The sequence below is a fragment of the Eschrichtius robustus genome, chromosome 7 (genome assembly GCF_028021215.1).
Source record: "Eschrichtius robustus isolate mEscRob2 chromosome 7, mEscRob2.pri, whole genome shotgun sequence".
NCBI classification, from domain to species: Eukaryota; Metazoa; Chordata; class Mammalia; order Artiodactyla; family Eschrichtiidae; genus Eschrichtius; species Eschrichtius robustus.
The window spans coordinates 91,833,810-91,847,482 of record NC_090830.1 but is presented as its reverse complement, the minus strand read 5'-3'; the positions used below and the strand labels follow the sequence as shown (position 1 = coordinate 91,847,482).

Below are 13,673 nucleotides of genomic sequence, written 5' to 3'. Positions count from 1 at the left end.
TGCAAAAAGAGGATTATCTCGTTCTAGCACTCCCTCCCGACTTAACCAGTTAGTCTTTGGCTTTCTCCTGTGAGTAAAAGCCCTTCTTTCTCTCTATTTATTATATATTATCATTGTGAACTCAGGAATTTATATTTTTTCAGTGATTTGTAATTTATTACTGTACATAATATTTTGGTGCTTAGCTTGTCCAGATTTGACTTAGTAGGAGCTCCTTCAAACTGGCTCCTATATCCTTGTGACAAGCAATCCATCAATTTTCCCATTTTTGAGCACTTCTTCACTTTCTGGTATAATAAAACATTCTGGGTTCATCTTGTACCTGTCCTGTCCTAACCATGGAATCAGGTATTCCCGGAGGAATACAGCTCCGTTTAGGTGGAATGGTATTAGAGACCAAGATCTGGGCACTAGATGTGCTCATTGCTACTAAGATGTCTTCTTTTTGGCCCTTTCAGTGGACAAAACTAAGAAATGCACATACATACAAACACACACACACACTCTATCTCTCTCTGTCTCTCACTCATACACACACACACAAATGTACATATTTTAGAAGTCATGAGTACATACCAGTGCCTTCCATTTCAATCTGTCAGTCACCACAGAGTTCTTTTTTGTCTTTTCCCATTCCGTGTTTGTTTGTTCCCTCTTCCATACTGAGAACCTACAGCTCCCAGCAACATCAACAAATTAACTCATTTGTTCAATCCTGAAATATATTTTAAAGTAGTTTCAGAATTGCTTCACCTGTACTACTATGGTAAGCAAATCTAGTAAAAAGAGTCCGGGAATTGTTTGCAATTCTTTCCTCCTTGCCCAAGACTGAAGGCATATTAGTAAAATATTGTGTTCATAAGTTACTTGGATTAGTTCTTACTTTCATCCTTTCCTTTTTCCTTTCCCTGTAGTGCTATTCTTGTGAAATAAAATTAGGCTCAATTGTTTTAGTTTGCTTTCAGTTATAGGTTCCTCCCCATTCCCATTCTTATTGTTTTAATTTTGTTTTGAATATGTAGAATATTAACATGCTCTCAAAAATCAACACTATATTTATCCTCCATAGTGTTTTAGTTTGATTCCCACCTCCCCTTTTATGAAGGAAAAGATATGTTACTAGCAAAAGGGCATTTACTGTACCTTTGTTCATTTTTGTTATTTAAAGTAAATTTTGTCGGGCTTCCCTGGCGCAGTGGTTAAGCATCTGCCTGCCAACGCAGGGGACACGGGTTGGAGCTTGGGTACAGAAAGATCCCACATGCCGTGGAGCAACTAAGCCCGTGCGCCACAACTACTGAGCCCGCACGCCTAGAGCCCGTGCTCCACAACAAGAGAAGCCACCTCAGTGAGAAGCCTGCACATTGCAACAAAGAGTAGCGCCCGCTCTCTGCAACTAGAGAAAAGCCTACGCGTAGCGACGAAGACCCAATGCAGCCAAAAATACATAAAATAAATAAATTTATTTAAAAAAATAATAAAAAAAATTTTTGTCTATTGAGATTAAGATTATAAAGGAATTTAACTTTTGGAAATATACTCCAGGCTGAGTGATTTGTAACTCTGATTTGTGGGGACAGTGGTTCTCAATTACTTTCCTGTTCCAGTACACCAGAGTTACTGTCCAATGTTTTCAGTAACATTCACTCCATGCTGTAGTGATTGGGTGGAGGTGGGAGTGCAGGAGGGATACAGGTGTCTTCTCTAACCCATTTTTGAGAATGCTTGCTTGCTGTAGGGTTAATGAGAACAGTAGAACCTCCCAAGTATATTGGTCACGGAAAATCACAGAGACTCCTTTGACAGAAAAGAAACAATGACTGTGTTTAAGATAAAATAATTAAATCAAGCAAGCAAACACAAAAATTTTAGTTCCAGATTAATGTTAAGTGAAAAAAAAAAAAAAAATACCACTTCAGTGCCTTAACTGTGCTGCCTCAGATGCACCTTCCTTTGTTTTCCCACAGAGGTGCTTACTTACGTGGGAATTCTGTGCCTTGATGATATTCTCAGCAGCATGTCTGGAAAGTCACACAACTAGATGATTTATATTCATCCTGTATTTGCCATTGCTAATAATGTGTATATTAGGTTTATAAATCTTTAATCCAGGATAAAGCTATGACAGAGCAGCTATAATTTACCTGGTTGAAAGAACAGAAGGTATCTTGATGTGAAGTGTCATAATATAGTTGTGTTTCTTCTCTTTGCTACAGCCTTAATACAGATACTGGCAGCTGCTGTAGCTGAGCGAGATGTGGTTTATTTCACCTTTGGGGACTCAGAATTGATGAGAGACATTTACAGCATGCACACGTTCCTTACTGAAAGGAAACTGACTGTTGGTAAGTAGGGGATAGTCTTGACACTTGGTATCTAGATGGATTGTACACCATCCAGGAGGAGCACTTGCTAAATCTGGATAGATCATAGTGGATAAGAAAAAATGGAAGTGTGACTTTGATGGGGGGACAAGGTCTTAGAGGGGCAACACTTGCAGAATCTTTTTTTCTGGCAAACTTTCATCCTCAGTCTTGAATGAGTGTGTCAGCTTATTAATTTAAGGCCGAGAAGTTGGAGTTAGTGTCCATTTTATACTTTTGTGTGTATAGAAAACTGAAAGACGGAAGGTATTGGCGGGTAAGTTAAAACCTAAGTGGCCTCACTCTGAGTCATGTTTATCAGACATGCCAGCATCCTCCATCTACTGTTTCAGCTGGACCTGAAAGGCCTTGCTGTCACGGGAGCGAAATGTAAAATTAGAGTTCCCACGAACTCCCAAAACAATGCATGGATGATGTACCATGTATAGCCTGCTGTAATTATGAGCTAATAAGTAGTTTCTTTAAGGTATTCTAAAAAATTTTAACTTTATGTCAGGAAAGCCTTCCAGGCTTTTTTTTTTAAAATAAAGCCTTCGTGCTCTATTTTCAAAAGCCAAATGTGAGCATATATTATTTAGATTAAGATAAAACTGAAGTGTTCTGTAGTAGTTTTATCCATCTACATACCTTAATGTGCAAATTGGTCTGGCTTTCTACTCTTCAGGAGAAGTATATAAGCTGTTGCTACGATATTACAATGAAGAATGTAGAAACTGTTCCACCCCTGGACCAGACATCAAGCTTTATCCATTCATATACCATGCTGTTGAGTCTTGTGCGGAGACCACCAACCAGCCAGGACAAAGGACTGGGGCCTGAGGATCCAAGTGAATAGAACCTCCTTCCACTTCTCATGAGAAACATCCTTTCTGAATTGTCAGGTGTAACATATGAACTGACTTAATATAAATGTGTATATAATCCACATTTGTAGGCAAGGATGCAGTCCCTTCCACAAACATAGACATATTTTGTTTCCATTGTTTTCTATTTCAGTCTTCATTCTTTGATTTTTCTTTCTTTTGCCCATCAGATTTCTTGTGAAATTTCATGAAAGTTTGTGCTCAGCCTGTCAGGTCTCTTTTTTGATGCCTGTATATTATACAAATTGCCTCTGCAGCTAGCAGATGCCAGGGAAGAAGGTGAAATCCTAGAATCTGTTTAACTAACTGGGTCTGCTAAAGATCTCCCTGTGAGCCTTTCACCCCCTACTCTTGTTATGATTGCATTGTTGGAGTTTTTGATTTTTGAAAATTAAGAGTTGGGGTTTTTTTTCATACATGTTACATAATGCAGATCCCCTAGGTTAAAAGTTTTGTATTTAAGGCAGAATAATTTCCAGAAAGTTATCTAGCGACATCACCTTTGTCTGTAATGGTTTGTCTGTCCTTTTTCCCCGATCAATTTTTATTGATACTGTTTTTGGAAACTGACCGAAATGGAAGGAAATGTAGAATAAAAGAGAGTTTCCCAAATGGTGTTTAAAAAACAAACAGATTCAAGAGACTTGAAGGATCTTTTGTTTCTTGGGTTGTTTTTTTTTTCTTTCTTTTTGAATTAGGATTATTGTTTGTTCCTTGGTGCTTGAGGCATATTCATATAACCAAAGTTTAGAAACTGGGAACTTCATGGTGATCTGTACATAGTGAAGTTTCTCTGGTACTCAAAGGTTATATAGTTAATAAATTTTCATTAACAAATCATTTGTCAAACTCCCATATCATCTATATTTCATATATATAAAAAAAATATGTTCTTTAAGAGTGTCTACATGCAAACACATAAAATCTAAATAAAACTGGAATTGTGGAAATGATTAGGTTTAGGCTTTATTAGGGGCTCTGTTTAAAATCCTTTATTTACAATTGTGTCCATTTAAAATGGGCAACAAACATAAATAACAGTGTCTCTCAGAAGTTAAAGCCAATGTCAAGTCCGTGTTAACTTGAGAGTAGAGTTTAATCACAAAAGCACTTATTTATATTTCTAAAGTAATTCTAAACCATACTGTTGTAGTTCTAGTTTATAGTCAACTGTCAGGGAAAGCTATTGGTGGTCAAATCCTATTAATAAGGAGTTTAAGTAGATGGTCCAAACACCTGGTATCAATATTGGCAGGGAAAAAATGGGGCCTTGGCCAGCATCTGTAACTCTTTTTGTTTATATAGAGATTGAGAGGTTAGTGGAATTTGGCACCTGAAGGCAGCCACTTGTCACTGATGAAGTTTTTTAAGATTCTTCATCATCTCTGAGTCCAAGGTGTCTGGCTTTATTTCTACTGGTACTAAAGTCTTTTCTTTCCTTTCCAACCCATTCCATGCTTTGGTTAAGCATTCATGGTATATTTCATTTCTTTTTATCTCTCTCTATATTCTTTCCCTCTTATCTAGCCCTAAGACTAAGTAAACAGTTCTTTAAAATGCTGCATGAACAGTTTAGGAGGTTCATGTGGTAGAGAAATCGTTGAGTCCAGGTAAGAAGACCCCCTCCAGCCTAATATTACAGAATATAGAATCTAAGACTCAGCCCTTAGTACTGAACAGGTTGGTGACCAGGCCATCTTCCTGGCTGCCTTTCTTCTATTGAAGGGTTTTCAAGAATAAAAACCTGCCTACTTCTTTGTCCCAGTACGTTCGTGAATTGGGACGGTTTAATCGTGTGGAATGCATAGAGAGAACTAATGTCCGTTTTTTGAGGTGGGGAGGGTGGTGGAGAGAACATGATTACTTTGTTCCTAAAGGCCCTCTGTAAAAAGAGGGACAAAATCAGACATCGAACTAACATTTGTATCTATTTTAAGACATTTAACAGCATCTTTTTGTTCTCTTCCATTTACGGTTTCTTTTATTACATGTTGTTTACCCTTCCCTTCTTTAATCTACTGAGGCATGAAAGGATATTTTCAGTTTAGAATGCTTAGGTTTTTAATATAACTCACTTGCTTTTCACTTTCTATCTAGCTCACTCAAATGTACAATAACAGTTTAAGGAAACAATGTGGAGTAATGGAAAGGGCATGAGATTTAAAATCAGACCAGCTGGGTTCAAATGCTAACTGTATCCCCAGCTAACATTTTAACCTTCTTTGGATAAACTGAATTGCTGAGCCTTACTTAACTCATTTAGAAAATGGGTTATTAGCACCTACCAAGAAATACTGTATATAAAGCAACGAACATAGGGTCTGGCACTTAGTTGGTCCTTAATAAATGCCAACTATTTTAGTTGACCAGAAACATGTATGGGGCACCTACTGTACATTAGGGACTGTGCTCATTGCTTTATATATTTTAGCCCGTTTTACCCATCTGGGCTAACAGATGCCCAGACGTTAGGGAATACCATCTCAACTTCCAGGAGTTCATTATGAAAGGAGACTTACTTTGTAATCTGATAGAGCAAAGGTTCTGACACTCTTGTTCTCTACCAAGTTCGTAGTACAGCTTATTCTTCATCATGAATAACTAGTTATCACTGGGATATATTAAATGGTCTCTGAGAGACTTACCTCTTTTCTTCCTGGTTGAAGTGACACTAAAGGCAAGCAGATAGGTATTTGAAAGCGAGATTGAAAAGAAGATCTAACCAAGCTACAGGATTGCTATGTCAGGTACTTAACCAATAATATATTGCTTTGGAAACCAAGCGTTAAGTTGCCCCACTCCAAGAATATGACGGAACAAAGAATTCACTGCATTATATTCTTTAACACTTCAACAGGAAGAGAAGCAATTGCATAGATTCTCACCTGTTTTCTTCTGTCTTCTCTAATCCACGTGGCTGCGTATTCGTGGCTTTTTTCTGATGTAAGGAAGAAGTGCATCCTAGGATGTCTGCTTTAAAGACAAACAAAGGTTAAGAAGGTGTGTCCTTCCTCCTCTCAACCCTGTGGATCTGCCCCAGTCCTTTTTCTGGAGGGAAGGGAAAGACCAGCCATTCCTGGAACTTGAGCTCAGAATATTTAATCCTGTCCTCTGGGGGCTGGAAGTGGGCCCTAATGTGATACTTATTAGAACAAACTGCCAGCATCCACTGACCCACTGCTGTTCTCTGTGCTCACTGGAGTCCCCTTAGTCCCTCCTCACCGGAGTCACACGGATCTACTGAGCCTTTAGAGTGGAAGGTTTCCCAAAGAAGACGACCAAAACTGACCAAAACTGTTCATCTGATAACTGGTTTTATTTTTCCTGACTGTTTATTTTAAATGTAGGGCTAACAGGTCATGATGATTTTGAACCTGGGGATAAGGAGAGATCTGTGCTAATGTTTACATGATTTTTCTAGGAAGAGAATAAAGAAATTTTGATCCCCTTGGTACCACCTAATATACATACTCTCATTTATTTTTTAATTTATTTATTTTTGGCTGCATTGGATCTTCATTGCTGCACACGGGCTTTCTCTAGTTGCAGAGAGCGGGGGCTACTCTTCGTTGCAATGTGCGGGTTTCTCACTGCAGTGGCTTCTCGTTGCAGAGCACGGGCTCTAGGTGCACGGGCTTCAGTAGTTGTGGCATGTGGGCTCAGTAGTTGTGGCTCGTGGGCTCTAGAGCGCAGGCTCAGTAGTTTTGGTGCACGGGCCTAGTTGCTCCGTGGCATGTGGGATCTTCCTGGACCAGGGCTCGAACCTGTGTCCCCTGCATTGGCAGGCAGATTCCCAACCATTGCACCACCAGGGAAGCCCCATGCTCTCATTTTAAAAATGTATTGTGTGTCTTAGGTATTTGGTTAAAGTTTTTGCATATAGATTTGTTATTCCACATTAGGTGTTAGGCATGTAGAAATGGTCATGGGCATAAGGAACTTTCCAAAGGTAAAGAGAATTCAGGCTGCATTAGTTTTTCTTCCTTGCCAGGTTCCTGACGTCATGTTTCCTGTTCATTTCCTTTTCCTAGTTTCCATCTTCCCTCAAGAGAGCTCAAATAAGAAGATGTCTTGAAGGTTCTGAGGACCACCGTCCTTCCATTCATTCACATATTCACAGACACAAGTGCCTTCTCTGGGCAGCCATTGAACTGTCTGCTCAGGGATGCAAAGATAAATGACTTGTCCTCTGCACTCAGATCTAAACTGAGGCACAGAGAGAGGGTGATACAAAAAACCCCACAAATATCATTTTCTTTTCACTACTCTGTTGCAATTCAACCTAGAAAAACAAATTGATTTTTTATGCTAAAAATTTAGAAATTCGAATAGGCCCCTGGACCATGTCAGTTCACCAGAGTGTTTGATGCCCTTACACAACTTTCTCTGTTGGAGAGTTGTTTAAACAAATGGCCTAACTTATAATGTTAAGATGGGCTACCTAAATGCCCTTTCTTGACTTAATATAGGAGCTGGCACGTGGCTTCTTGCCATCTTGATTCCTATCATCTCAAGTGCCTGCCATCTCTGGTTCTTGGATTCTGAGAAAGTGGCACTGGAGGCTAAAAAGTAGATCTCCTAATAGAAATGTTACTTTTCCCTATGGTGAGTCCACACAGCATAGGTAGAAGGTCAGGTTTATTTTAGCTGGAATTATATTGCCTCAGTTTGAACACTATACATTTAATAGATGAAAAATGAAAATTAGCTTTTACTTGATATCAAGGAAAAAAATTTTACTTGGCATCAAAATATTTCAAAATATGGGAACCTTGGGGATCAAATAATAAAAGGGTCCTTGGTGGTGAAAAGATGGGAGACCATGGCAGAGTGTTGCATTTTCTATTAAGATTTGTAACAATATAAAGTTGGGCATAAAAAATTTCAATATTTGGGAAGAAATATACCCACTGTAGAATTGATAATACTCTCAAAAATATACCCTGATCTGCTCTTGAACATGTATGAAGCATTGTCAGCAGAATCTTGACCTTTGCAGTATTTTAGAGTATTCATTTATTCCACAGATATCATATTTCATTAATTCTAAAGCATTTTTTTCACATTGTAGCATCTGAAATCCAAATACTTCTAAAACTTGGTGGTATATCATAATTTGCAGTATTTTTTAATGGTACATAAACATTTTATAATCTGTGGAATCTTATATTTGAGGAAACATGGTAATTAGAATGCCAACCATATACCAGTCAGTTTTAAGCTTTGGAGCTGTAATTGTGACCAAGATAGACTGGGTTCTTGTTATCAAGTTTACACTGTAGTGGAGAACACAAACAAGAGCTTGTAACATGACTTAGACTGGGTAGTCAGGAAATGGTTTTCTTTTTAAGGGGAATTTCCAACATATACAAAAATAAAGTAGGGTAATAAACCTCCATATATGTATTATCACCCATCTTCAACAATGATCAATTCATAGCTAATCTCGTTTGCTCCATATTCCTACCTATTACCCACCCCAATTTTTTGAAGTTCACCCCAGACATAATAAATGTCTTTAAAGACTATACCACAATATCATCACACTAAAATAAAAGAGAAAGGACTTCTTATTCCAAAAGATGGAGTAGACAAACATTTCCCTATTCCTGCTAAGTACAGCTAAAAACCATGAACATGATATATAAAACAAATATAAAATTCTGAGAGGGGGAAGAGAGAAGGCACACTGGCTAGGGGAATCCTGGGAACCAAGGAACAATACAGTGGTAAGTTCCCTGGATTTTGTTATTGGTCGTATATCCTATAGTGATTACTGGAAAAGGCAGCCACCTGGAAATTCTGAGTGCAGATAAAGAAAGGCCCAAGAAAAGCCTACTCTCTTTAGCCCACGGACCAGGAAAGGGGCAGCCTACAAGACAGAAACTTTTATCTAATAAACCCTCTATTCAAGCCAAACACACAAAAACAACAACAACAACAAAACTAAGACCCTACCAGCAAAGATAATGTATAGAGCCTAGGCTTTCACCCTTTCCAGGTTATAACAAAATGCTCCAGTAGGTCAGGTGGTAAAGAGGGTCTCTCCCAACGCAGCTGGGAGTGGAGAACACATGCAAACACTGGACTTCTATCTCCACCTGAGCTAACATGGCTCCTCTCCCGTTTCCTGTTAGGTGCCCTGCCCCTTCCACTGGGAAGTGTCAGAGGAAGCCTAACTGACAGAACTTTTTCCCACTTCTCAGCAGAACTGAGGTCATTCATGCACTTCCATCTACCATTCTGCATTGTCAATGGAGAATACATGAAGAGCATCAGGGTGCTCCCCTTCCTAGCCAGAATTACGTCAGCATAGCCTACAGCGGAGCCTGAACTCCACTTTCTACCCAGCAGTGACAAGGAGCCCTCCCCTCTGTGTGTCAACTGAGGCAGAGAGGAGAACCTGAACATCCATCTCCATCTGGCTGTAATGAGGCAGTGTCTTGTTCCCCAGCTGGAGCAGTACCTGAGGCCAGCTCAAATAGGTATCAGAGGAGGCCTGCTAAAACACAAGATTTAGCGAGATCCAGATTCTCATAATATCCAAAATGTTCAATGAAAAATCACTTTCAATGAAAAATCACTTATCCTACCAAGAAGCAGGAAGATCTCAACTTGAGTGACAAAAGGCAACCAACAAACAGCAATATGGCGATGACACAAATGTTAGAATACCTGACGAGGATTTTAAAGCAGCCATCATAAAAATGCTTTAACAAACAATTATGAACACTTGAAATAAATGAAAAAGTCTCAGCAAGGAAGTAGAAAGTCTCAACAAAGAGGTAGGAGATATAAGAAAAACCAATTTTAAATTTTAAAACTAAAAAAATACAATAACTGAAATTTTTAAAAAACCCTCCAAGAATGAGCTCAACAACAGAATAAAGAGGACAGAAGAATCAGTGAACTTGAAAATGGAACCACAGAAATTAGCCAATTTGAACAATGATAAAAATAGACTGAAAAATAATAAAAAATAGGGCCTCAGGAAAATCTGAGACTATAACATATGATATAACATTCATATCATTGGAATTCCAGAAGAGAGGAGAAAGATGGTGTGGGATGAAGAAGTGTTCAAAGAAATAGTTTCTAAAAAAATTTCCCAAATTTATCAAAAGACATAAAAACCTATAGATTCAAAAAGCTGAGTGAACTCCAAACAGGATAAACTAAAAAAACATCCATACCAAAAGCACATCATAGTCAAACTTCTGGAACCAAAAAAGAAAAATTATTGAAAGCAGTCAGAAATGACATCTTACCTGCCAGGGCAGAGGCCAGGAGACATCACGGTGGTGGGTCTATATGGTGGCAGCTCTGTGGGGCTGTCCGGCTCTTACACTCGGCCGCCACCGGCTCCTACAGGGTCTTCTGCAAGGGGCTGACCCAAATACTGCTCGTCTTCGACCTGGCCTGGTGGTTGCACATCAACTTCCCCTACGTCTTCATCATAGCTTCCATGACGCTCAAAGTCCACATGCAGGTTCATATTGAGATCCATCGAAGGCTTCCTCGGACTGACAGATGTGTCCTTAGGCTCTGGGCATCAGAGAACACACAGCATGACGGACTCTCAGCATCCGCCTTGCAGAAGAGAAGGGAGCAGGTGATGACTCAGACAAAATACTGTATGGACTTAACAGAACGCAGAAGGAGAGCCCTTGCCCGTCAGATATAACTTCCAGGACGAATAAGCTTGCAGTTGATGTAAATGGTAATTCACAAAATGAGGAGTTAACTTCGGAAATGAAAATGATCTGAGTAAGGTCAGCTTCTTGCTTCACGATGGCAACAAAGCACTTCCATGTTTGCAAGAATCAATAAGAAGAAATTCAGCTTCAGCAGCTGCTCAGAGGAAGACTGGATCTGTTCTTTGCTCCTGCAAAAGAGTGTTTTGCTGGGGTGTCCTGTGGCACTGGAGAAGCTCAGGTGAGGCACTGGCTGGGAGGAGGGCCCACAGCCACTGAGAGCCACAGAGGACAGAGCCACAAAGGAGAGCCTGGGGAGTCAGGACTACCATCCTCTCAAAAATGGTCAGAAATGGGGATTTGTGAGAATGAACCACCAAGTGCTTTTCTGGAGAGGCTAGACTCTTGAGTTGGAACTGTCTTGCCTGCATTCCATCCTGTCTACACTGCTGCAGCACATCCCCAAATATTCTTGAATGATGAGACAAAATGTGTTTTCCCTGGCCATTCAAAGCTCATGGTTTCAGAGCAAACAGTAGAATACGAGAAAATGCTTTCATGTGAAAAAAGTACCCCAAATGATCTGCAGATAACACTGGCATTACTGGCTCTACAAGCTTTTGAATTAGCAAATCTGTTATGCCATAATTAAGGTACAAGCAGAACAATTAAAATAGTGAGATTAATTTTAAAAGTTGTCCTAAATGATTTCTTTTGCATTAAGTCTGGATGCAAACCATGCAGCCATGAAGCTCCTGCTTTGGTTTGTATGACCAGATAGACTTAAAGTAAGTGGAATTCAAATTCATGGAAAGCTGGTTGATATGGAAGGAAATTTTTCACTTTCAAATTGTGCTTGAAAAACATTCAGGATTGGGAAACCATTTCAAGGAGAATATTGATATATCCTACATAAATATCAGATTAGACCCTAAAGATTTAACATGAAGCTTTTACTATGCCTTCAACACCCATTCTAAAGGGCTACAGTCCCAGATACTGTCTCTCCAGACTGTCTCTGACCATCTAATGGAAGCAGATGTTTGTAAAATCAACCCCTCTGTACTTGCTCTGAGCCAGGCTGAGTTGATGGTAAGCTGTTACCATTTCTGCATTTTGTAGAATAATTTTGGTCAACAAAATTTGATTTCTCTTCTCTCATGCCTTTCCTTCCACTTCAAATGCAATAAATGGAGGCCCTACAGTGAAAGTTGCAACATTAACCTTACCTTTAGATAAACCTTTCTCTAATTAGAAACCCTAGCAGTGTTATTTGAAATAAAAATGAGCTTGAGGCTATCTGTCGTTGCTCAGTTATAGAGAGGCAAATCAAGTATTTCCCTTATAGAAGGTCTCCAGTTTATAGGAGTCAAGGTATCTCTTACACTTAGATTTTTCTGGGTTAACTCCTTTTGTTGTGTGTTGATAACTTTGATAAAAGGCACTAAAGAATGTAAGTTTTTAAGGAGTCCCAAAGTAAGACTTAACCAATTTCAGAATTTGACTGCATATATTAGTTTATATTGTGTGCTAAATTACTATGTCGTGTGTTATTTTAGTGTTTTGGGAAAATGAAAAATAAAGCCCATTCTTTGGCATAATAAATGTCTCATTTTATGTGTGTAAAAGAAAATTACAATTGGTTTCTCATCAGGAACAATTAAGGCCAGAAGGAAGTGGCACAACACTTTTCAAATTCTGAAAGAAAAGAACTGCCAATGCAGAATTCTATATCTAGTAAAAATATGCTTCAGGGATGAAGGGGGAAAATCAAGACATTCTCAGATGAAGGAAAACTAGGAGAACTTGTTTCCAGCATACCTGCCCTAAAAGAATGACTAAAGGAAGTTCCTGAAACATCAGGAAATGATAAAAGAAGGAATCTTGAAACATCAGGAAGAACAGAAAGAGTAAAAATATGGATAAATACACTGTATTTTTCTTGAGTTTTCTAAATTATGTTTGTTGAAGCAAAAATTATAGCTGTCTATTGTGGTTTTCAATGTATATAGAGGAAATAAGACAATTATAAATGGGAGGGTCAAGGGCATAAAGAGAGGTAAGTTTTTTATACTTCGCTCAAACTGGTAAAATATTGACGCCAGTAGACAGGGACAAGTTATGTATTTATAAGGTAATACCTAGAGCAACCACTCTGAAAGCTATAGAAAGAGGTACACTCAAAAATGCGATAGATACGTCAAAATGGAATTTTTTAAAAATGTTCAATTAACCCACAGATAGGCAGGAAAAGAAAACAGAAAAATGTTAAACATAGAGAACAACCAGAAAATAAAAAATAATGGCAGACTTAAATATGCATACATCATAATTACATTAAATAACACAACACTAAATATTAAAAACAGAGATTGGCAGTGCATTAAAAATATGACCCAATTATATGAACTATATGTTGTCTGTAAGAAACTCACTTCAAATATAATGATAAAGGGAGGTTGAAAGTGAAAGGATGGAATAAAAGGTATACTTTGAAACATTAATCAAAAGCAGGAGTGGCTATATTGGTATCAAATAATGTAGACTTTAGAGCAAGAAATTTAGGGATAGAGAGGGATGTTTCATAGTGATAAAAGGGTCAATCCACTAAGAAGACAGCAATCTTAAATTTTTATGTACAAAGTAATAAGGATGCAAAATATGTGAAGCAAAAACTGACAGAAATGAAGGGAAACAAACATAAAATTATAGTTAATGACTTCAACATCCCT

At 38.5% G+C, this 13,673-nt stretch overlaps 2 protein-coding genes across 5 annotated transcripts in view; both read left to right on the top strand.

Annotated features, from left to right (window-relative positions):
- The window catches only part of PARG (poly(ADP-ribose) glycohydrolase), a 110,072-nt gene extending 105,954 nt beyond the window's left edge, over positions 1 to 4,118 (top strand). For 3 of the 4 annotated variants that reach the window (XM_068548048.1, XM_068548050.1, XM_068548047.1), the window contains exons 19-20: positions 2,217 to 2,345; positions 3,049 to 4,118. In XM_068548048.1, coding sequence (XP_068404149.1) covers positions 2,217 to 2,345; positions 3,049 to 3,203 — 284 coding nt within the window. In that variant the 3' untranslated portion in view covers positions 3,204 to 4,118. The remainder of the gene's footprint in view (positions 1 to 2,216; positions 2,346 to 3,048) is intronic. The other variant, XM_068548051.1, reaches the window with a different exon arrangement.
- Positions 4,119 to 7,166: 3,048 nt separating this feature from the next.
- FAM220A (family with sequence similarity 220 member A) lies at positions 7,167 to 11,826 on the top strand. Its single transcript, XM_068547893.1, is given in 5 exon segments — positions 7,167 to 7,196; positions 10,569 to 10,920; positions 11,079 to 11,347; positions 11,349 to 11,391; positions 11,394 to 11,826. Coding segments are annotated over 5 exon segments (894 nt in total). The 3' UTR covers positions 11,594 to 11,826.
- The last annotated feature ends 1,847 nt before the right edge of the window (positions 11,827 to 13,673 follow it).